The following is a 25,693-nucleotide window of genomic DNA, read 5'->3' on the forward strand; positions in this document are numbered from 1 at the left end:
AATAATAATAATAATAATAATAATAATAAAACCCAACCCCTCAAAAGGGTGGCGCTGAAAATTCCCCTTATTCCTATCTTAACAAGATCAATCAATTTTGGAGATTGCATGATCGACCTGCTAAAAATGAGAGGCGTTCGTGTCAATGAGATTATCTAATTAAATCGTAGCATTAACGAGTCCAAGCATTGGATCACATCACTAATGTTTCCTTCTCTACTAGTGTGGAGAACTGATCCTATACCTGTAAATACCTGTTACAACTAATGATAAGGTAAAAAAAAAAAACTACACTCTACAAACTAGAAGGAACAGGGAGAAAATTGAATACAACTGGATGACAAAATTTTTAACTTGTGGCGCCAGTCGTTACAATACTACTTCAGTCAGTTCAGTGGATCTTAAAAACATACAAGTCATACAGAAGCTTGGTGGCTGCTACTCTTCAAAAGTAGGTCATTTTAAATAGTTTTGATTCTGTCAAGACTAGGAGACACTATAACATAGAAAGCTGTTCAAACGTTAAAGCAATGCATACCACAGTATTGAAGCCGCTGTTGCCATGGCAAAACAGGATTATGCAACTGACTCCAACTAGTTCACACGAAGACCAGTTGTGTGTTTATTAGCTGCTACTAAAGCTCCAAGCCTACCTAAGATCCGGTCTTCAAAATGTCAACTCTGTCGTACCAAGTAGGAAGCCCATACTTCATCTGCAGGAGGATGTGGCTGAACCCAATGACCAGGTATCCGACTGCAACCAAATTCAGCAGAGTCATGAAAAGGTACACAGAAAATTATCAAGATACAAAGGCAAGCTTTATTTTGATGGGTGTTGCATATGCTTCAATAGTGGGTTTGCAAGCAGAAATAATAAGAAATGTCAACGAGATAGTCACCCAAAAAAGGAATAAAATGCTTCCCACAGCAAGCATTTGGGCTAAGAAAGGACAGAACTGGTCTGAACATTTGTACCATTACTCAAACGGCTAGTTCTGATCCCAGAACCTTCATTTTCCTAAAAATCCATTGAATGATCAACAGAGCCCTTACTTTATTGGTCAACAGGGAAATGGTTTTTTATCCATCTGTTAAAGTCTACCTTGAGTCATTTAGTTACTTTATTTGTTTGTAATTAGACTTTTGACTTCTTACTAGGTTTCCTATTGAGAGCAAATGCAATACAGCTAGTCCTGCTTTTGCAGGATCCTAGAAGAGATGGACTAGGTCAATCCTGAGCATTTTTCACACATTGCCATTGCCCTCAGACTTAACCTACATCTTCAAGTAGCCCAAGCTTCTACCGTGGAACCAACGCTCTGGTAAAATGAGCAAAAGAAAAGCATAACAAAAAACAGTTGGAGTTGCACAGAAGTAATTTATCTGTCAAATCTTGGAGGATTGCTAGATCCAAGACAGTTATTCTACTACAACCCTCAGAGAATGTGAAAATTAGGGGAAACATCAGTTCACTGACCTTCCTCCTGGTCTTATATATGCATCCCATGTTCTCCTGACCTGCAAAAAAAAGTTGACAATATTTTAAATTAAATCAATCTTAGACTGAGCTCAAAAACCATATCAAGGTCCCATAATTCCAAAAGTAAATGTCAAAGTATGCAAGAACTGAATAAAAGAAATCTTACTTCCAACTAAAAGTTTAAGGGTACTAGAGGCCAAGATGTGTGCTGGACATAATGCATATATATTTCCATGATCTCAAACTTGAAGGACAAACTTAACGATTTAAATACTTGGGGAGAAAGGGAGCAAAAGAAGAAGAAAGGGGATATATTGGCGGAAGTCAACTGGAGCAGGAAAGAGAATGACCATAAACAAATTTTATCATGTACACTGACACAGGCAAAGGTACTTATCACCAGAAACAAGTAGACCATATAACCCTAAATTTTATTAATTGCCTAATAATGGGATTTCCAATGGGAAGATTTGCATGACTTAAAAGATTGTTTGGAGTCACTTTTATCATCTCAAATCCTCAGATTTCTAATCTCAGAAACAAGAAAATTAATTTGTTTAATTTCTTGAATCTGGCTTTTCCATTCCATTCTGTAATGACAAAAGTGGGTTGATCTCTTGAAACTGGACTTCCTTTTTCATTCTACAAGAATCCATCTTGTCGATGTGTGTGAACTAACTCACAAAGAACTCATAAATTAAGTAGCCCATGGACATCAAAGATATGCAACACCTGATAACAATAAGGACAATGTACAACACAAGCAGACATCATAAACAAGAAGAAATTAGTCCAAGATGTTTCATGATGAACTTGTAAAACTTACGTTGATGAGTGTACCCATATCATTGTTCGCACCATGGTAGTAGTGATAGAATTCAAGAGGTAAATTAGAAACAGAATCATAAGCCCCAGAAGAACCCGGTCCTTCCTGTCCCTGTTGAGGCTCCTGAAATGTGGCTGCACCAGCTACTCTTTCATTTTCAGTCCCAGAGAGTTCGTCCCGATCCCCAAAATCTCCACCTTTACTACTATCCTTATTCTCAGGTCCACCACTAAGGATAGTTTTCCTAGATTCCTCAGCGGTTGCAATGGCATCTCTGGCAGCATCTGTGTCAGCAGCAGCTGCAGCTTGGCGCTCCTCTTCTTCAACTGCGGCTTGTACTTGCTGAAGAAACTTATCATCCTCTTCTGGAAGAAAATGGCCTGAGAAAGTACAAACCCGATCATAAAATAATTCAAGAAAATTCATGTGTGCTATCAATGTTTGTTTGTACTATTACCAATGCATTTTAATGGAAAAGACAAACCAGTCAACGAGGAGTGACAAGAACAATTTAGAACCATCAAATATTTGCATACATGCAAGGAAAACTAATGCGAAGACCATATAAGGTAGAAAAATAGTAGTCAAAGTGATGCTGAGGTGTCCAGGAACCTTGGTCAACTTGGTCTCTGGGCAGGTCCCTTGGACACCTTTTTGCTCATTGGTGTTACCTTGAATTCCCCCCCCCCCCCTTCAGCGCTTTGGGTTCACCTAGGCATCATCACAACAGATAGAACTGAACATTTTTCTCCCCCTTCAGTCAAATTGAAGAGTCACAGATGCATGTGAGAATGCATCCCAAAATATTGTACAATCTTATTATTTTATTAACATTCTCAGTTGGATGGAAGTTCACTTCAATCTAATGCAGCTTTGGTTTTTATCATCGAAATAAACAACTTTAATCAAGTCAATATGCTTATCCAAGCACAGCACATGACTAGCAACCTCTTCATTATCCATAGACATAGTTTTTATTGAATGAAAATACTGATCACTAGATTGTATTCAGGTGTCTAATATTCGACATCAAATGGCTGTTGCAATACTTCAAAACTTAAAAGGTTAATGCATAGGAATTTCCACCTATCAATGCATACAAAACTGAATTACTAATATTAAATGTAACAAGAGTTTTAAAAAAAATGATGAAAAGAAAAAAAAGAAAAAAAGAGAGGAATATTATATGCATAGTAAAGGAGATCAGTTACTTGCCTTGTTTTTTCAGTTTCTGGATTCTTAAGGAACGTAATTGTTGCAACTTTTCCACAATCAAGATCAGCTCAAGCTGGAAAACAAAATATCCAGAACATTGTCTGAAGTTGGGAAATAAAAAGATAAAAAGTAGAAACTTATCAAATGAAATCAAAATAATTAGTTTAACCGACCAATGTTCTCTAACAGACATTATGTAGAGGCTACATGCGAAGGATCCGTTGGTATTTCAATATCTTGGGTGCTGGGCATTCCACATGCATGCCAGATACTGGAAGTGACACCTCTCCCCCCCCCCCCCCAAACAAATTATAAATGTAACTAATTTTCAAATAGATTATTTCCCTATTTCTATGATGTAGCTCACAACAACAATAAATAAAGGAAAAGCAGCATGCTGCCCTCAAATTTTAGCCGTTGATAATTTTGCTCCAAGAGAGTGAGTGTGCTGTGATATAAAAGTCCAATGGAAGGAAGGTGGTGAAGCCCAACCACCAGCCATAGGTGGTGAAGCGTATTGGTGATATCCCATTCCACTATCTTCTTCTTCCTTCACTGTTCTGCAGAGTTATGGTGGTTGAGTAAATTCTGCAAGAAGAAAGATGTGATGTATGTCCTAGTGTCGCAGAAGTGCAGACTTAAGTGATTCTAGACATGGATTGAGATAGCTACGATGCCAGGCAGGAGAAGAAACTCACTGAGACCACATCTTAGGTTTTTGAGAATATAATATGGACCAGTGGACAAAGGATCATAAAATTGGTACTAGTCCCTGATCACATATTAGCAGAAGGTGAAAAAGAAACCTCGGCTAATGGAATCTAAACTCTAAGACCCAAAGTCACACTTTTTTTCTTTTGAATAAAGAAATATATTAAAAGGCAAAGAGGAAAAAAATACAAGAGAGAACAGCCTTCAAGTAGGAGGCCTAATAGGAGAACTAAGACCCCAGGAGACAACAATTAGCCTGTTCCTTGGGGTATCTACAACCAGGGAATGGGGAATAGAAATAATTCTCACAGAAACATCGAACCAGATGGCTTTCTAACATGTCTAGAGAACGAGATTTGGAGCTCCATCGTCTAAGATTGCACTCCCACCAAAGGTGGTGGATAGTGGCACTAAAAACAAGCTTACCAATCCAATCACAGAAGGAGGGACTTGATAATTTTTCAAAATCCAAGAATAATCTCGAGCAAAACCAAGAGAACGCCTCAACGGGGCCAAATGGAAGCAAGGGCTTTATCCCAAAGAGAATGGGAGAAAGGCAGGTGAAGAAGAGGCGGTCAAGGTCCTCTGAACCATTTCAATAAAGGGTGCAATTTGGGCTAACTGGGATATGGTGGCTAATGAGGAAAGATTGGTGGAGAAGGCAAGGTTAAGAGCTCTCCAAAGGGTGAGAGAGTGATGGGGAATGTGACTTTTAAACCAAACCAAGGGTGGCCAGGGAAGGGGGGGGGGAGTGAACGGATCAAGTTTCAAGCTAAGGCGGTGGAAAATGATTTGGAGTGGGAGCGGAGCCAAACAGTAAGGTCATGAGGGGAGTCAAAAAGGGGGCGAAGGGAATCCCAAACCTGTGTGAGACTAGGGTGAGGGGGAGGGGACCAAAAGCCACCGGTGATAAAATGGGAGAGAGAGGTTGATTTAGGGATGCAGGTCTCATAAACTGTGCGGGGACCAAAAAGAATGAAACGAAAATCCATCAGATGCCACTGATCGTGCCAGAACGAGGTAGAGGAGCCATTGGAGATTTGGCTGGAGATGGTGGAAAGAGCAAGAGGTCTCAAAAGGATGAAGCTCCACCAAACACAAAAAGGGTTAGGAGGAATAGCAACAGTCCAAAAGGAGTCAAATTTAAGAAGGTAGGAATATACCTAATTTACCCAAATGGAATCATGTTATGAGGCAATTTTCCAGACGAGTTTAAGGAGACAGACTATATTGACATCTTCAATACTGCAAATTCCTAAACCCCCTTCAGATTTTGGCAGGTAGGCATTCGCCCAACTGATGGGATGAAGGAAGCAAGAGGATTCTTTCCCTTCCAAAGGAAAGCACAGAAGAAGGATTCCATGGCAAGAATGGTAGATTTGGGAAAACAGAAGATACCATATCAAAAGAGATAGGAGGATTGGAGGACCGATCGAATTAGCACCCTACTGAAAAAAAGAGAGAAACTTTCCTAATTAGGAGCTTTTTGCAGATATGGTCAAGCATCGGGGTGCAGTGGTGGCTAGTGAGACAACCAAGAATAAGAGGGAGGCCAAGATAGGTCATAGAGAAAAAGTCATGTTTAAACCTAGTGAGTTGTAGAAGGGTTGAGCGCTCCACATCAGAGACACCCGAGAGGAAGAGAGTAGACTTGTCAAGGTTGACTTGAAGTCCAGAAAGAGAGTAAAAAAGGGAGAGACCAGAAAGGATGGAAGAGATAGCAGAGTGGTTAGCTTTGGCTAAAATCATAAGGTTATCTGCGAAAGCTAGGTGGGTGAGCCTGAGGGACTTGCGTTTAGGGATAGGAGAGATAAGAAGCTGGTTCGTTTTGGATTGAAGAATTCAGGAAAGGACCTCCAAAGCCAATAAGAAAAGGTAAGGAGAGAGGGGGCAACCTTGGTAGATGCCAACACGAGAAGTGAAGTAGCCAACAGGACCATTGGTTATAACAGAGAAGTGGGGAGAGGAGATGCAGATCTCGATCCAATAGACGAAAGAAGTCGGAAACCCATGGCTGAAAGGACGTCACCAATGAAGTCCCAATGGATAAAATCAAAAGCTTTGTGCTGGTCCACCTTCAAAAGGGCAGTCGGGGAATGGTTGGCCTTATCAAAACCTCCAACAATCTCCACACAAAGGAGGATATTGTCCACAATACTGCGGCCCGAGATAAAACCAGATTGATTAGTACTGACAAGCGAAGGCATGACCATCTTTAGACCAAAGTCACACTTGATATGCTTTAAAATGAGAAAATGGGTAATCAACCTGATGTAGGAGAAACCCTAGAAACTAGGGGACCTACAAAGTGGGCTACTAGACTCTTAGAATTAGACACCTATTCTTGACAGATACTAAAGAAAGGAATTTGCAACACTTGAATTTTGATTAATCATGCATGTAAGACAGCTAAAGTAGAGAAATAAACACAATAAGCCCTACTGGTAAGCACAACTAAACAAGAATCAATAGGAAAACAAGGGGATGGGGATCTTGGCACCATAACACTAAATTGAATGCAAGGGTATTAAGAAACTTAAAGAAAATAGAGCTGTCATAATCAATATCTGATTTTTAACAAGGAATTCAACAATTAACAATGTAAAGGGAGTCTTAGGTAGCTTTTGTTTTAAACAAAACTACTGCCAAAGAATAAATCAGAAATATTTAGGGCGAGATATTGTTACCTGCTGATCCTGGCTGCAAAACAGGGGTTAGAAAGCATTTAGGAACAAAAATAAGAGAAAGAAAAAAATTATTTTGAGGTAGTGGTGAATCCTAGGAAAGGAGAAAAATATATTTTGAAGTAATGGTGTATCCTAGGAAAGAGAGTAGGTGACAAGAGAGAGGGAGAGAAAGAAAAGAAACAAAGAGAATGGAAGGGAGATTAACAAAAGAAAACTAGATTGTCGTATAAGGGAAAGAGGGGGGAAAAAAAAAAGAAACAAAGATTTTTTTCTGGCAAAAAAAACAGAACAACTGTGGGGTTTGGGGAAGAAGAAGGTTTCTAGGACAGAAACTAGGTCTTTTTTGAGGAAAAAAAAAGAGGAGATCTTTGTAGAGGAGAGCAAGGGGAACTTTTCTAGTGGGAAACAAGGTTGAAAGGAGGAAAGAGAGCTTACTTGGAGAGGGGGAAGAACTAGTACCGCTAGGGGAGAGAGAGAGAGAGAGAGAGAGGGCAAACGTGAGTTTCTTTTCTAATTCTTTTGATTCATTGACTCCCAAAAACGAATTCCATACAAGGTTTAAATAAAAAGATTTATCTCTCACAACCCTACATGTTTAATTCCCAAAATAACCCCAACTTAAGTTGTAAATATAACCCAAACCCGAAATAATTCAAAATTGGGCCACAATAGACTCTAGACCCAGCCCATAAAGACTCAAACATGAAATTAAAATATTTCAATAGTAAACTACAACCCAACCCACTAAGACTAAGGAAAAAAACATGACAAACTACCTATGAGCAGTGTTTCTCATCGAACCATAGGATCCAAGCAATCCGATAACCTCCGAACTCATCATCCATCCACATAGATGTTGTCGTGGGATGATCTCTATGTCGGCGTCACCGGTAAACTCGGAACTACTCACTGATGTCCTCATCAACTCTCCCCGACTTCGAAGAATTCACCTCCGGGGAATAAAGGCTCTGGTAGTACTCTAGCATGTCTGGGTTAAGTCGTTGTAGCTCTGCCATCGTGATCCAAGTGTTGTCGATCTCAGGATGTCCCCGCCACTTAACTAGGAATTCTCTGTAACCTCCCTCTTTTGTAGTTGTAACTCTCTCATCAAAGATCTCTTCAACTGTCTCAACTCTGTTGTGAAATTTAGGCATAGGTGGTACCGAAGTAGTACGGAGTGAAGGGGTCTTACCAGCCATGGAATGATAGTTCAGTGAAATTCGCGACCGAAATTTCGGCGAATTTCACCCATGTCGGTGGTGGGCGAACCGAAACCCACCACCGAAACGAACTTTCAATGTATCGACGATTTTCCGGCGATTCAACGAAATTTGTGCGATTCTCCAAAACAGAGGTTGTAATCGCTTTCTCTCTTGATGCTTGATATGAAAATCCAACTCATGCAATATGGGATCCCGTCTCCGTGCAGCCTCGTGCAATCTTTTGTGAGGAGGCATGCCAAGATCAAGACTGACAGACAAAGACGCATCATCTTCTCCACCTCGTGCACCTCAGTCAACTCAGACACCGTGGAAGAAGACAGCTGCTCACCATGTTCTCGATCATAAGTCGGAAACTTTACATTGGATCCCACCGGAAGAACATCAACATTACAATCATGCGAACGTCAGTCTGAAACCACAAAGCAGGCTTCACGCCCATCATCCAATGCTTCAATTTCTTGTATGCTCGAGTCATCATAAATTACATTCTTAGAGCACTCTGCAGCCACATCAATTACAAGTATCTTGTCCCGTTTCAAGTGTCGTGAAGCATCTAGTCTTGTTCCTAGGGAAGCTATGCAATTCCCCATCTCACCAATTGGCGCTTGATTATTGCTGACTCGATTAAGCAGGGATTCTTTGATCACATTGGCTGGGCGAGAAAACCTAACTTTCCGACAAGGACCATGAACTTCTCTAGTGAAAGGTTTAAACTCCTTAGGGTACCGATAGATGATAGAGGCTGAATTCGAACTTACCTTCCGGTCTGCACTGGTATGCATAGACGAAATTATGGGTTTCTTCGAGGGATGAAAGTCAGCTCGAAATTCAGAATTCTTGTAGTTACCATGAATCCCAAATTCAACTCTCAACTCTCATTCGCTCAACAGATCTCTGTGACGCTGCCTACGCTCTCATCGCCGATATTCCGGAGAAAGTTCGCTGGGTTCGTTGGTTCGCTGGGTAGCGAACCGGCGATACCCAGCGAACTTTCGCACCTTGTTACCAGCACGGTCATCAAAAACAAAGGGAAGGGTGTCAAGGTCAACTGGATAGAAAGATGCGTAGTAGGAGTGCCATGGAAGGGGAGAAGGCCCTCCACATTAAAAATATTGCTGATCCCCATGTTAGTTGGCAGATCAAGGACATAGGCATTAGCTCCTATTTTCTTCAGAATCTCGAATGGTCCTGCACTACGAGCATGTAGCTTGCTCGCTTTACCTTTAATGAAACGTTGCAATCTGATCCTAACCATCACCATATCTCCTTGAAACTCTTGCAGTCGTCGATGCACATCAGCTTTGGACTTATATTGATCATTACTCAGTGCTATTTGCTGTCTTATACTTGCATGTAAATCAGATATGTGTTGCGCAAAAGACTTAGCTGATGGGGAAGTCCTAGAGCTGGACATAGCTGGAATAAGGTCTATAGGAGCCTTGGGTTGGTATCCTAGACAAACCTCAAAAGGTGACAGACCAATGGTTCGATTCTTAGAGCTATTATAGGCAAACTCGGCTTGGGTAAGGACCCGATCCAAACTAGTAAGGTACTCTCCTATAAGGCAACGCAACAAGTTCCCTAGACTTCCATTAACAACCTCGGTCTAACCATTGGTTTGGGGGTGAAATGCAAAAGAGAAACGGAGTTTGGTTCCCGTCATTCTCCATAGAGTCCGCCAAAAGTGACTAGTGAACTTAACATCCCTATCGCCTATCAAACACTATGGTATTAGGCAACCCATGGTACTTGATGACCTCATGGAAGAAGAGTTTAGCCACAATTGATGCATCGCATGTCTTAGAACAGGGAATGAAATGAGCCATCTTTGAGAAACGGTCTACTACTACAAATACGGAATCATGACCTCTCAAAGTCCTAGGAAGGCCAAGCACAAAGTCCTTACTGAGGTCTTGCCACGGAGCATGTGGTATAGGCAAGGGGGTATACAACCCTGTGTTCTGTTTCTGTTGCTTAGCAGTCTGACATGTCTTACATTGACTCACTACCCTAACAACGTCTCTTTTGAGTCCTGGCCAATAAAATCGGTCCTCTACTAGGCTAATTGTCTTATCTCGACCAAAGTGACCAGCAACTCCCCCAGCATGCAATTCCCAAATCAGAAAATCTCGAAGTGAGGTCCTGGGAATGCATAGTTTGGTTCCTTTAAAAAGGAAACCATCTCTCAAAAGGTAATCTAAGCAGCTATTAGGAGGATCTCCACTGAGGGAAGTGAATACCTCACTAAAATCAGGGCAAGTGGGGTATTGGCCCTTGATTCACTCAAATCCTATAACCTCAACACTCATTGTGTGAAGTACACATTGGCCCAACTTGTAGCATTTGTGTGGCGGAGGTACATATTAACCTGGCTTAATGCATCAGCAGCAGTATTTTCAACACTAGGTTGATGTTTGAGTACAAAGGTGTACTCTTGTAGAAATTCAACCCACTTAGCATGCCTCTGATTTAGCTTCTTTTGGGCACTCAAGTATTTTAGGGCCTGGTGATCAGTAAATAACACAAATTCTTGCAGTAAAAGATAATGGCGCCAATAGCGCAACGCTTGGACAACCGCATAAAACTCTTTGTCATAAGTGGAATAGCGTTGCTTGGCTTCGTTAAGCTTCTCACTAAAGTATGCAACAGGATGTCCTTTTTCACTAAGGACACCACCTATCCCAATGCCAGATGCATCACAATTAACTTCGAAGACTTTAAAGAAGTCTGGAAGGTGCAGGACTGGAGCCTCAGTCATCAACTTCTTAATCTCTTTAAAAGCCTTCTCAGCACTTTTAGTCCATTGAAACTCCTTCTTTTTCATGCAATCTGTGATAGGAGACATAATGGTACTAAACCGGTAGATAAACCTCCTATAAAAGGTGGCTAAGCCATGGAAGCTTCGCACCTCATGGATGTTAGTCGGTTATGGCCACTCAACAATGGCTCTCACTTTCTCAGGATCAACAGATACTCCCTGGGCTGACACAATAAATCCTAAGAAAATGACTTGATCACTCATGAATGTGCACTTCTTGAGATTGGCATACAACTTTTCTTGTTGAAGCACTTGGAAAACTTGACGCAAGTGATCTAAGTGGGAAGACAGGGTTTTACTATAGATGAGGATGTCATCAAAGTAAACCACTAAAAATTTGCCATTGAATGGTTGTAGCACCTGATTCATTATTCTCATAAGCGTGCTAGGTGCGTTAGTTAAGCCAAAAGGCATAACTAACCATTCAAAGAGGCCATCCTTTGTCTTAAAGGCCGTCTTCCATTCATCCCCAGGTCTAACCCTAATCTGGTGGTACCCGCTCTTAAGATCAATCTTGGAAAAGATTAATGAACCAGCCATCATATCTAGCATGTCATCAAGCCTAGGTATGGGAAACCTATACTTAATGGTGATCTTATTAATGGCTCGGCTATCTACACACATACGCCAAGTACCATCCTTCTTTGGCGTGAGTAAGGTAGGTATTGCACAAGGGCTAAGACTCTCTCTAATGAATCCCTTTTGAAGCAATTCATCTACTTGACGCTTCAACTCAGCATGTTCTTTGGGATTCATGCGATAGTGGGGCAAGTTTGGCAATGAGGACCCTGGGACTAAATCAATTACGTGTTGGACATCACGTATAGGTGGTAATTCATCTGGTAGGTCCTCGGGAAACAACTGCCGAAACTCCTCTAATAAGGGTTGCACTTTTCTTGGAACATTAACAAATTTGTTTGATGTGTGATGTGTATCTAGGTTACTTTGCGAGGCAACTAAAGCATAAACAACTCCTAACTCTTTACACTCAACATCAAATTCTTGCTGATTTAGTATGCCAAGTGTTTTAGAGCAAGTTTGTTTGATGGTACTACCTTTATGCTTCACAACCTTAAACTCTTTTGGGGCGCTAGGGGTCAATCGGATCTTTTTCCCTTTATATTCAATGATACAGATGTTAGATTTCCTATAAGTAGTAACATCCCTATCATATAACCATGGTCTCCCTAGAATGATGTGAGCAACATCCATCTCTAGGACATCACACCACACTCTGTCCTCATAACCAGAAAAATGTAAAGGAACTAAACACCTAAGGGTTACAGGGATAGTAGACTGATCCCAAGCAACTTTGTACGGTTTGGGGTGAGCCTCTAGTTTGAGCCCCATTCTGGAAACATCACTTTGAGCTACTACATTCATGCAGCTACCACTATCTATGGCGACTCGACAGTTCTTACCTTGATGGCAAGTGTAGGTAATAAAAATATTAGTCCGTCACCAATCATCAATATCTTTGGATTTTGATACCATCAACGCACAACTCCAAGCTTAGACCCATATACCATATCAAGATCCTCATCAGATATGTCCTCATCTAGTCTATGGTCTTCATACTCAGGCTCCTGATCATCATCCTGATCTAAATCCACATGGTCTTGCCCTTCAACATAAAGGTTTCTGTTGGGGCATTCCCTAGCAACATGTCCAAATCCTTAGCATTTGAAACACTGGAGCTGGCCAGCTTTCATGGGGGGAGTTCCCAAAATGCCTTTACCCTTGTTATCAATTGGGTGTTGTGGATTAACAGGGGGTCTTTAGAAATTGGTAGTGTTAGGGGTTGACCTTCGGAAACTAGATTCTCCGGGCTGAAAGCTCTTCTTTTGAGGAAAAGTCTTCATGGACGTCTCAAGTTCTAGAGCAATCCTAAAGGCTTGAGGGACATCTCGCACTAAGTGGGGTGCAAGTCGTGACCGGATATTTGAGTTAAGTCCAGTAATAAACCTAAAAAGTGTTTGCTCAACATCCTCACGAGTACGGCTTCTAATCAAAAGTTCATTGAATTTGGCCATATACTCAGTCACAGTTAATTTCCCTTGCTTTTGGGTGTTCATTTCATTCAACAAGTTCAGCCTATAGGTGATAGGTAAGAACTCCCTTTTAAGCCTTTCTTGCATCTAAACCCAAGTGGTCACGGGCTCAAGTCCTAGATTGTTCTCTTAGTACTCTAATTCTATCCAAAAATCTTGGGCAGCCCCGGTAAGCTTAATCTTAGCAAACCTACAGCGAACCTCTTTCAACATATTATAAAAATCAAAGTACCTATTCATTTGTCTAATCCAATCTAGTAAGACTTTCGCATCTATTTGACCATCATAAGATGGGGCCTCTACCTTGACTATCCTCCTAATATCGAACCCTCCATCATGGGTGTCAAGAGCATTGTCATGCTCATAGGTTGCATGATGCATAGGACCAAGATGTCCACGTGCTCCACGAACTTTACCTCTACCTCTTCCATTACCTTAGAAATTATCCCCAGTTCTATCAAGATCCTTGAAGCGGTGGTCAAAGTTCTGGAGGTCCACTTGGTAGTTTTCATTCCTAGGTCCACTGGCTTAAGTATTATGCCCATGCTGCTCTTGCTGTCCCTCTATGGATGTAAGTCGTGTTGCAAGGGTTCGAACATTACATTATGTGGCCTGAATAGTGGTGGCTTGTGCTGCCCTTTGGTTATTTAACTCCTCTTGAGTTGTTTGAATGGCCTTTAAGATCTCTCCATTTTGTTGGAGTAGCTGAGTCAATTGGGCACTTGATGAACTAGTCATATTGGAATATTCGTTTTCACTTCGGCTTACTACCATACACAGTCTAACCTAAATACACCTAAAGTAAAACCAGCAATTCTAACAACTCGAAACCTTAAAGTCCAACAGCACTAACACTCTAAATCATGCTCTGATACCAGAATTGATGTAGGAGAAACCCTAGAAACTAGGGGACCTACAAAGTGGGCTACTAGACTCTTAGAATTAGACACCTATTCTTGATAGATATTAAAGAAAGGAATTTGCAACACTTGAATTTTGATTAATCATGCATGTAAGACAGCTAAAGTAGAGAAATAAACACAATAAGTCCTACTGTTAAGCACAATTAAACAAGAATCAATGGTTAAACAAGGGGATGGGGATCTTGGCACCATAACACTAAATTGAATGCAAGGGTATTAAGAAACTTAAAGAAAATAGAGCTGTCCTAATCAATATCTGATTTCTAACAAGAAATTCAACAATTAACAATGTAAAGGGAGTCTTAGGAAGTTTTTGTTTTAAACAAAACTTCTGCCAAAGAATAAATGAGAAATATTTAGGGAGAGATATTGTTACCTGCTGATCCTGGCTACAAAACAGGGGTTAGAAAGCATTCAGGAATAGAAATAAAAGAGAGAAAAAAATATTTTGAAGTAATGGTGAATCCTAGGAAAGGAGAAAAATATATTTTGAAGTAATGGTGTATCCTAGGAAAGAGAGTAGGTGATAAGAGAGAGGGAAAGAAAGAAAAGAAACAAAGAGAAGGGAAGGGAGATTAACAAAAGAAAACTAGACTGCCGTATAAGGGAAAGAGGGAAGAAAAAAGAAACAAAAGAAACAAAGATTTTTTTCCTTCAAAAAAAACAGAACAACCATGGAGTTTAGGGAAGAAGAAGAAGATTTCTAGGAAAGAAACTAGGTCTTTTTTGAGGAAAAAAAAAAAAAAAAGAGTAGATCTTTGTAGAGGAGAGCAAGGGGAATTTTTCTAGTGGGAAACAAGGGTGAAAGGAGGAAAGAGAGCTTACCTGGAGAGAGGGGGAAGAACTAATACCGCTAGGGGAGAGAGAGAGAGAGAGAGAGAGAGAGAGAGAGAGAGAGGGCGTGAGTTTATTTTCTAATTCTTTTGATTCATTGATTCCCAAAAACGAATTCCATACAAGGTTTAAATAAAAAACATTTATTTCTCACAACCCTACATGTTTAATTCTCAAAATAACCCCAACTTAATTTGTAAATATAACCCAAACCCAACTTAATTTGGAGAGCTCTCTATCATGCTCTCCATACCCATGCCTTCCTCATCAGCCGCCACATCCCCGCCAACCCTAGTTGCACCCTATGCGGGAATGGTCCTGAAGACATTGATCACCTTTTCTTCTCCTGCCCCTTCTCCAGCCCCATTTAGGATAGAGCCCTTGCATCCATTTGGCCCCGCTCGAGACACTCTTATGGGTTTGTTCATGATTGGTCCTGGATCTCGAGGAATTTTGCCGGCCACTCCATTTGCGATCACCTTGGCAAGCTAGTCTTTAGTGCCACCATCCATCACATTTGGTGGGAGCGCAACCTTAGAAGATGGACTCCCAAATCTCGATCCCTAGACTTGATTTGGAAAGCCATCTACTTTGATGTATCTTCTAGATTGTTTTCCCTCCCGCATCCCCCTGTTGCCAACAACCCCAAAAATAGGTTAACTGTTAGTTTTTGGGGTCTCAGCTGCTCTCTCTTCTCCCCCTCTTGAGCTCCTTGCTCCTCCCCCCTCTTTTCTCCATTCCTCTTTCTCCTCTCTTGTAGTGTTGTTTGTTGTTTTTTAATATATTATTTATTCATCCAAAAAAAAAATTTCAAAATTGGGGCACAATAGACTCTAGGCCCAGCCCATAAAGACTCAAACATGAAATTAAAATATTTCAATAGTAAACTACTACCCAACCCACTAAGACTAAGGAAAATAACATGACAAACTGCCTATGAACAGTGTTTCTCATCGAACCATGGGATCCTAGCAATCCGATAACCTCCGAACTCATCATCCATCCACATAGATGTTGTCGTGGGATGATCTCTACGTCGGCGTCTCCGGTAAACTCGGAACTGCTCACTGATGTCCTCATCACTTCCCCTCCGCTCTGTAACAGGCTGGTTAAAGTTTATACCATCAAAATGGAGAATTTTGATGTAAGATTCACAAACAACCTTGATATTACTCCCCTTCTCCCCTTGTCCCCCTTTGGCCTGGCTCAAAGGCCACATCCCTTGCCACTCCCTCACCCTTTGAAGAGCCCTTAACCTTGCTCTCCCCACCCAATCCCTCCTTACTAGTCGCCATATCCCAGTTGAACCTAACTACATCCTTTGTTGGAATGGTTCAGAGGACCTTGATCACCTTTTCTTCTCTTGCCCTTTCTCACATCCCCTTTGGGCAAAAGCCCTTGCCTCCATTTAGCCTCAGTCGAGATGTTCCTATGATTTTGCTCGAGATTGATCTTGGATTTTGAGAAACTTTTCAAGCTCCTCATTTGCGACCGGGTTAGCAAGCTAGTCTTCGGTGCCACCATCCACTACTTGTGGTGGGAACACAATCTTAGGAGATGGACCTCCAAATTCCAACCTCTGGGCACAATTTTGAATGCCATCTATTTTGTCGTTTCTTCTAGACTTCTCTCTATTCCCCATCCCCCGGTTGACAATACCCCACCAAAGAATAGGCTCATTGTTGTCTCCTAGGATCTCAGCTCCTCCTTCCGATCTCCCTCTTGAAGGTTGGTGCAACCCCCCCCCCCCCCCCTTCTCTTTGTACATTCTTTGTGTTGCTTTAATTTAATTATTCCTTCACCCCAAAAAAAAACAACCTTGATACCACTCATACAGTTAGACAAGATGTACCTAAGACAAAGGAACCCAAATATGGGTAACCCTCAATTGATAAGGAAGTGGCTGATTTCTATTCTTGCGAGTTGCTCTCATTTTTTTCTGAAAGAAGTTATAAACTTGTAGTTTATCCCATAGTGAGATTCTAGGATAGCTGTACTGCAAAAGTATTTCATCTTTCAATGGCCCATACACTTAACCAATGGTCTTAAAATCTACAGAGACCTTAAAAATATATAAATCCAAATATTTTTAGAATGTCCAGAACATTTGCTTTCTTATTGCTGTAGATACACTAATTACCCAATCTTAGGTCTTAACCAAATCAGTGGAGGTGAACCAAGATTGAAAAAGGTGAGACCATATATATTGTCATTACAATTATGTCCGATTTATAAAGGCTCTAAGATGCGTATGGATTGAAAGTTCACTGATCGATACCATTAGAGGATAGCAAATAACCCATAAACCATGCACAATAAATCAGACATCCTCCAAAATAAATAAAAGAAAGTATCTCAGAATTTTCTACCACGGCTCCTATTTACTATGCTACAACCCATTTAAGAGTAAGATATTTCTCAGAATTCTCACCTCAGCTTCTAGTATTTGTTTTTCTTCATTCGCCTTAATCTTTGCAATTTCTTTCATCTTCTCCACCTGAATACACCATTACTTCATTTAGACACAGCCTGAGTGATGAAAACTTCAAAAACATCGCAAAGCACAAAAGAAAAATGATGATCCCAATGCTTTTGAGAAATCACAAGGTTCAGGATACCAAGAGATCATTATTACACAGTCAACAAGCTCAGTTCTGAAAGAGCAAGGGATAGGCTTAGTCTTATGTTGTGAGAACTAAAAAGTTAAAAAGACATGCATAGCTTAGGGTTGACAAGTATGGCTTGGATAGAGTTGAATGCAGAAACATAGCACACCTCTTTTAGGATAAGAATTAGTCAAGCTGTTGAGAACTATTGAGCTCAAATCCACCCTAGCTAACATTTACTCCATAAGCCACAAAATACAATATTACAACTCTTAAGCCAAACATTCAGGAGCTATATTGACAATGTATAGATGTATACCTCTGCAGTCTATCACGTCTCGACACTTTTTCCTTACCGTTCAAACTGCAAGTCTCCAACCATTCTCACAGGGAGAACAAATGAAACCCAGGATAAATAATAAACGAATAATAGCTGTCTCCAGGATATAACACCTTGGCATGAATCATCATCATTGTTATGGTTTCTCACATAATACAGGAAGCACTTCCACAGGAATTATATTCAGCTCCTGAATACTTCTAAATACTAACTATAGAAAATAAAACACTTTGTACACACATTTTATACAGAAATTCGATTTTATCTTTAAGCAATTGACATGAAGTAATGATCCAGTGTGAAAGAGCTTGAGAATCTATTCACTGTTGACAGAAGAAGTCACTCCTACATCACATCTTTCTAACATGTAAGAGGAAGGATGAGAAAGCAAGTTCATTCAGAAATACATATACAAGTTTAGGAGAAGAAAATACTTCCACAGGCAATTACTAACGGAAGTCAAAATTCTCAAACACCTGAAGCTGTTAAAAATGAGTAACATCCATCAAGTATGCTAAATGAAAACAAACACACACACACCCAGACATGCAAAAGACGGAAAGGTCCATGCTAGCCAAAGTTTACAGAGGTAGATGCAAGAAAGTTATGTGCTCTTCCAGAAATTCAGTGAATAAGTTAGGACTACTCCAGATTCTAACAACACATTCACTCTCTAGAAAAGAAAAAAAGAATAACATGTCCTAGAACTATTTAACAAGAAACTCCAATCACCTTGCGTCTTGCAATGTCCTTGGCTATCTCCCTAGCCCTCCACTCATCAGCTTCTTGATCAGCTTGCTCAAATCTTTCACTTTCCTAAAACCCATGGGAAAAAAGTATAGAAATAACTTTCAGAAGATAGACTAAGAAGCAAATTAAACCTTTTTTTGGGGGGTGGTGCTGGTGGTGGTGGTGTCTTTGTCTGTGTTTTGGGGTGGTCTTTTTTTTTTTTTTTTTTTTTTGGGGGGGGGGAGGGGGGGTTCAAATGGTGTTTTGTCAGAACAGAAAATAAACTACCTTTGCAAGCATTTCCCCGATGCGTTTCTTCTTATTCTTCCTCCAACGCTTATTTCTTTGGTGCTTCTTAATCTTATTAGCTACTCTGACAGCAACAGATTTTTCCTCCCATGGAGCTGTTTGATTTATTAGAGCATTAAAAGGCTCAAGATGACTTCTCAATTTAGAAAGCAACGAGTTGGCAACTTCCAATGAAAGGGACTCTTGCCGCTTCAAATTTACCCGCTTTGCTTTAACCACATCAAAAAATCTCTTAAGGCAATCATTAGCAGGCGCCTTATCAAACTCCTCCATTGACCCCTTGTTTTCTGTACTCAGAAAAATTACTTCTAGTTCTTTCTGCCTGTTGGGAAGGGAAGTTTCAGTCACAACTATAAGGCAAATAAAAATACATAAAGAGATCAAAAGACTAATTAAAAACTAGGATATGGCATCGATACTTCCTTCTGGTACGATCCATGGCTCCCTGATGCAAAAGTGTAAGTGAATGTACCCCCATTCCAATATTTGGTCGCACGACACCACAGTCGCCCAAATGTCACAATACATTTAAACAAACAGGGAGTATCTCTCAAACTTTAACCTTCCTCATTTCCCACTATCGCATTTAAATCTCAATCTATCACAAGATACTTGGATATCTCACATTTCCACCAATGGTGAATTCTCCTCCAAACTGGCAGGAAAGGCTTTGACAAAACAAAAACATGAGGCAATGCCCAATGAGTTCGCCAATTGGTGGAAAATGTTCTTGAAGCTGCAATTACACCCTAAACTCAAAACCTTCTTTTGGTGTCTACTGAATGCAGGGCTACCAATCAAAGTTACACTATCTCAATGTTCTGAAATGCACGATATTTGTGAATTGTGCAGCGATAAGGCAAAGACTATTTGGCACCTCTTCATCTCATGTGAATGGACCAAGAGAATCTGGGCAGCAAAACCTCTTGGATTGCAAACGGAACATCTAGCCCAAAGATCCTTATTGCACTTGTGCAATGACTTCCTAGTTGGTTTCCAATTAGACATGCATAAAAAACAGTGGTTTTTTTTCCGTCTTTATGACTACATGTTACTTCATATGAAAAGAAAGAAATAATGCAACAATGAAAAAAATAAAACCTAGTCCCCACATTATAATGCAAAATGTAAATAAATGGCTCCTATAAATGAAAGTATCAACCTTTAGGGATGGAGACATAGACACCGAGTTCATACCCAGCAAACTGAATGTATAATGCCAAATATTAAAACTACTATTTTGCTTTGTGCAGGGGTATATAACGAATCACTAAACACAACAGGATGAAGCCGTGGGGCTTATGGAACAAGGCAAAATTATGTTTAAAAAGACAGGGTACCTGAAAAAGAGTAACTCTCTAGAAGCACTAGTGAGGGCGATGAAGGAAGGCATGCAACACACATATCATATCCAGAAAGTGTGGGTAATGAGGAGAAGGCAACTCTCCTCTTCTATACCCCTCCCAAACTACACTGGCCCATCTACCTAATATCTGATTTGGTAGACATAAAATCTAATCTAGGTCATGCAGTTTTTTTGTAACTATAAGTCCTCAGCACTCCTTAACTCTTTAAATAGCTTGGCTAGTAGAACTATTAGTAGTAATATATTTTGAACTGTAAAAGTGAACTAAGCCTCATACAAACTGAGGAGCTATGTCTTTTGCTTAATCAGTAATGCAATAGTTTTCTTTTTTTTTAAAAAAAAAAAAAAAGACTAATAAAAAAGTTTGACTATCCAACAAAGCACTGATTTGATACCCTAAACTCGTAAAGTAGTTGAATAACAACCCTTGGACAAAGATATTAGAAGGAGAACCCAACCCAAAAAGGGTAAAAAGTTTAGCTGAACACCAGAACGTCAATTTTGTAAAGAAAAGCGAGGAAGAGCTCAACAATCAGAGAGACGTACACTGACTTCAGGAGATTCAATGTCTCTTGTGTTTTCTTTAGGTGTTCCTGTACATGTCCAGACTCCCAAAACGCATTGGCTGGTGAGGAGACAGGTTGAGACATTGGGAACCAGGGAGGCGGTGTCCCTGACGAAAATGCCGTCGGATTCATCTGAAGGATGGAAAGACTAACCCACCTTCAAAGGGAAACCTCTGTTATCTAAAACACACAATTTCTGAAACAAATTGAGGGGGAAAAGAAGAAGAAAAATTAGTGTTCTGATATTCACTTAAACAAATACAATTTCGAACCAATATAACTTACGGGAAGCTTTAGCAGGGTCTCAAGCCATTCCTTATGATTCTGAGAGTATTTACTGGATAAACACCAATAGCCAAGGTCACATAAATCCATTAAAGGGAAACGGGAACTGCAAAAATTTTCACGATTGGCTTCTTTGCATAAGCCCTTCAAAAGCTCTGTTTGATTCCATACGAAGAAGATGTAAAATGAGTTAACCCAAAAAAAAGTACAATAATAAGATGGAAAATGCAAGGGAACGGGGAAAGTCCTTGGAGATGCTGGCTTGGCTCAGACTTAGACGTTGGGGTATTTCAGTAAATAGACATGTTACATTTACAAAATTACAACTTCTGAAAATTACAAAAATTCACCTCTAATTTAATTAAATCCACAAAATAAAAAAGATATTTAAAGTTTTAAACCATCTATTGTCTGGCTTCTTCCAAAAAGTGAAGTTAGGAAACTTAGATATTCTCTCCCCTTTCTTTCTTTTTTCTTTTTTTCGGTAAACTCTCCCCTTTCTTTCATTCTTTGTTCTCAATTTCTGTATTATAGTTTTTATGACATTTTTCTCTCTTTGTTGTCGATATTGATATTTTCTAATTTTTTATATTTTTAAAATAGAGGTTTTCGATTTGTGTTTGATTTTCTCTTCTATTATATTTGATTTTGAAAAACGTCTTAACGGTATTTGTCACTCATGAAATGAGATCTTCAGTAAGTCGATTTGCAGATTTTTTTTTTTTTTTTTTTTTGAGGTACAGTCTATTGAATTTGAATCTGAATCTTTTTTTGTTTTTTCCAAAATTTATCTCCCTTCTTGTGAATTTACTTTAAATAAATAGTATGTAATTGTAAAGTAAAAATAATGTTAGAATTTTAAAAATAAACCTAATTTGTCTTGAGAATCTTGACTAGTGTCAATGAGTTTATAAGATTTATCCTTGTAAACATATTTTAATTCAAAGGCTATGGTAAGTTCAATGAGTACCATTGGTTTATTGTTGCTACATAATCCTGTTCGTCCCTTCACCGGATGAACCTGCAATAATGAACTTGACCGTGGAGGTCGAGTTTTCACCTCCGACGATCTAGTTAGGAATCCGATTGATGAAGACAATAAAGTAATGAACAATAATAATTCGAATAATGATGCTTCTATTCAGCGTACCTTTCTTGTGCTCCCTTACCTTTTTATAGGTTTTCTACATATGAGTTCATCTCGAAACTAAAACATTACTTAGACTGCAATACAAACTTTAGTGATTGAGTCCTACTCAAATATGAGTTATTGAGTCCCAGTCAAATACTTTGTCTTCGATTATCAATCTACTAGGATTCACTTTATTATCTTGCATTTACGCTTGTATAATCGGCCTTGACTTGGTCTGTTCAACCTGGGTGTATCTGAACTGGTTTGACCTAGGTTTATCCGAACTGGTTTGAGCCATTTTATTTATTCTATATCATTTAGAATACTTACACATGGCAATCTTTTATCGCTCATTGGTAGGGTGTCAATAAAACCCTATTGACCGGCCCTTACTCAAACCCGCCTTGAGTTCTACCCAACTCTAGCCTGATTTTTTCAATCGGAAGGGCTAGTTTGGATTATAAAATAATGGCCCTTGATAGTGTCGGGTCGATTCAGGTTTAGCCTTCAGGCCAACCCGACCTTATGTTAATTTAATTTAATTAAAGTTATAATTAAATGTTGTTTTATACCAACATTGTATACCAACGCAACATTTCTCATTTGGTAAAACCAATAGTTTTCAACAAAGAATTCATGGTTTGATCATAATTGATGGCAATATTATTATCCATCTTGTTTCCCGCTAAAAATTAGGGTCAATGTCAAGGTTAATCAGGGCCAAAGTAGGGTCATGTCATGGTCGAATTAAGGTTGGGGATTTTTAAACCCTAAAAGGGGTTGGGTTGTGCTCGAGTTTCAATAGTCTTTGGGGTAGGGTTAGGGTTCAAGGCTGGCCAGGCTCAAATTGGCTCGTTGACACCCCACTCGTTATGCACTCATAGAGAGATATTCTCCAATGTGAGGATCCAAACCTTGGGGATTCAATCATCCATGCACTTACGCTCGATTGCATGTTGAATCTCACTTGGCTAAATTGCAGGTTGAACCTCACCAATGTTGTAGGCTGAAGCCGTTGAATTGAATTCAAACATCTAGATGGTTGGGTTGGACCTGACTTAATGGGCTTGGCCATCTAAAGTACGTTTGATCGTGTCTAATGAGATATTTGTGCCTTTTAATTTTAGTCATACTTTAATTAGGCTCTAATCAATTAAACATCGAATAAATGACAGGGGTTATAATAAGTAATAACAACAACAGATGTTGCCCCAACTAAATGGGGTTAGCTACATGGATTCTTATCTTTTAATCAGTTATGTTTGATACCATGTTAGATACAAGGCTTAAGTTGTGCATATCCTTCTCACCTTTCTCTTTAGCTTAACTTAGGTCTACCATTATCTATTATAACATTTTCAATCTAACTATATCACTTTTCCATATGGGGGAATTTGCATGCTTCCATTGTCCGTAGTTGTGCTATCTCAAACAACTTTATCGTAGTTTACAACTCTAATATGATCATTATTTATCTTATCCTTCATAATTTTGTCACTTATCCATCTTATCATCATCGTTTATACTACATTGAATTTTATCTATATGATGTTTTTTTAATAGCCCAATACTCTGCACCATACATTATAGTTGGTCAAATAATAGTTATATAAAATTTTTCTTTGAGCTTAAAAAGAATACTTGATCACCCAAGAGTCTAAGGAGCTCTCTACTTCATCCACACTAATTTAATTCATGGAACATTATAATATAGATTAATTTTTTTATATTTTATTTATGATTGAACCAAGGTACATAAAACACGTATAAATAATCTATTTATTATCAAGTTTCACCACCTCATCATTTGCCAAATCACAAACAAAGTTACAAACTAGATATTATCATCGTTTAATTTACTAGACATTCTTATTTGAAGCCTAATTAAAATCAACAAAATTAAGATTTGAGTCTTTTTCATGATGCCCACTTAAAGTTTGACCAAAATCTTGACTGTTCACTTAAGTGGCAAAATTTACATTGGCTCATTTAAAAAATCACAAGTTACCCACTGTTATATTTTGGCCATTTGACCGTTAACATTTCAAAATTGAAACGCTTTAAAATAAGAATGCCCTCGCCCATTCAAATTATGTTAATGCCCCTCTAAGTCACTTCCCCCTCCCCCTTCGTCTCTCCCTTCACCCGCAACTCATTGTGCAGACCTCCTCCTCTTCAACAAGGCAAACCTCCTCCTCCTCTGACTTTGACCATCGGAATCTATCACCCACCGTTGCAAGTATTGAAACACCAACAAGTAACCCAAACCTTCCCTCACAATTAAAACCCATGAGAACCCATCTATGGAACACTACCTCTTCATCATCTCCAATCGTCCCAGAGAATCAAGCTTTCTCAGAAGGAAGAGTATCTAAAATATCCAGATTTCCAATATGAATGAGGGTTATCCTTACACTTGAGCATCGGACAGATTCCTATTTAATACAAGGATCTAGGTCAATCCACCCATGGGACTCCGATGAGTTCAAACTCTTTTTCAAAGCCAATTGTTAGTGCAACATCCTCTTAGTTTGTTTGTGGCATTACAGGAACCAACACTAAATATAACAAAACTACAAGAAAAATGTCTAAAATCCCACACTTAAGATGGCTTACCCTCATCTCCCTTGTTGTCACAAGCCAACGCGGAAAATTAGAAAGGCAATCCCCCGGAGCGGTTAAGTATGGTATTCTCTTAAGTGATTTGACCATATGTGGAAATGTGAACATAAGAAACTTTAAAAGTGTATTAACGGAGTTTTAGCAATTTCAGTAAGCCCAACAGAGTTTCAGTTTGATGGCGTGTGATAGGTCGATCAAGAAGTTAGGAAAATATGGTGGTCCACCTACTTGATTCAAGATCATTTTGTTGAATAAATCATCTCTGGTCATGATGGATTTCTAAATCCTATAGCCAACTGATAGGGTTGAGAGGCCACGAGATGTTAATGGCCTCTGTTTTCATTGTTGATTTTCAACACAAATTATTACGGTGAATCGAGTGAACAATGATTTGTTTTGTAAATTTGAAAAATTAAGTAAGGTTTTGTAAAATAAAATAAAAATTATATTTTCCTTTCATCCCATGGGCAAAATGATCATTTCAATTTTAGAGTTAATAGAAAAAGTAACTATGGGAATTTTGTAATTTTTGAAAAGAGTTAGTGTGAATAACTTACAATTTTTGCCACTTAAGGGACAATTAGGAGTTATAGCCCAAATTAAATGAATAGCATGAAAAAAACTCTTAAATTTTTAATGAACATTATCCAAATTTTATGATATTGATTTAACATTGACAATAAACATAAAAAAAAAAAAAGAACCTTATGGGCAAATTACATATAGAACCTTATGTTTGTAATCAATTATATATTTATATTTACTATCTTTAAAAAAATCAATTACATATGCTTATTAAAAACTATAAATGGACACCTTACGAAGCAGTAAGGGGCATCTATAAATTTTTTTTAAGTAGTAAAAGTAATTGATTGCCCCAACTATAAAAAGATATTCCAATACCAAAGTATATTTTAATTATATATTTAAGTAAATTACAACATTATGCTTCATAAACTACTTAATTTGT

General features: G+C 39.1%; 1 protein-coding gene across 2 annotated transcripts; it reads right to left on the bottom strand.

Annotated features, from left to right (window-relative positions):
* Nucleotides 1–625: 625 nt before the first annotated feature.
* On the bottom strand, nt 626–21,167 carry LOC149026305 (U11/U12 small nuclear ribonucleoprotein). Of its 2 annotated transcripts, none has more exons than XM_089146579.1 (9): nt 20,970–21,167; nt 20,665–20,841; nt 18,732–19,074; nt 18,447–18,530; nt 17,200–17,265; nt 3,522–3,594; nt 2,307–2,686; nt 1,478–1,518; nt 626–754 (listed from the first exon to the last, which is right to left on the bottom strand). In XM_089146579.1, the coding sequence occupies exons 2-9, from the start codon at nt 20,814–20,816 to the stop codon at nt 676–678; spliced, it is 1,218 nt and encodes a 405-aa protein (XP_089002705.1). In that variant the 5' UTR covers nt 20,817–20,841; nt 20,970–21,167; the 3' UTR covers nt 626–675. The 2 variants fall into 2 exon arrangements, with proteins under 2 accessions (XP_089002705.1, XP_089002704.1); XM_089146578.1 differs by having other exon boundaries at nt 20,665–20,880.
* Nucleotides 21,168–25,693: the final 4,526 nt, after the last annotated feature.

Source organism: Hakea prostrata, chromosome 2, assembly GCF_041222555.1.
Source record: "Hakea prostrata isolate BN-2017 chromosome 2, UWA_Hpros_2, whole genome shotgun sequence".
In the NCBI taxonomy this organism is placed as follows: Eukaryota; Viridiplantae; Streptophyta; class Magnoliopsida; order Proteales; family Proteaceae; genus Hakea; species Hakea prostrata.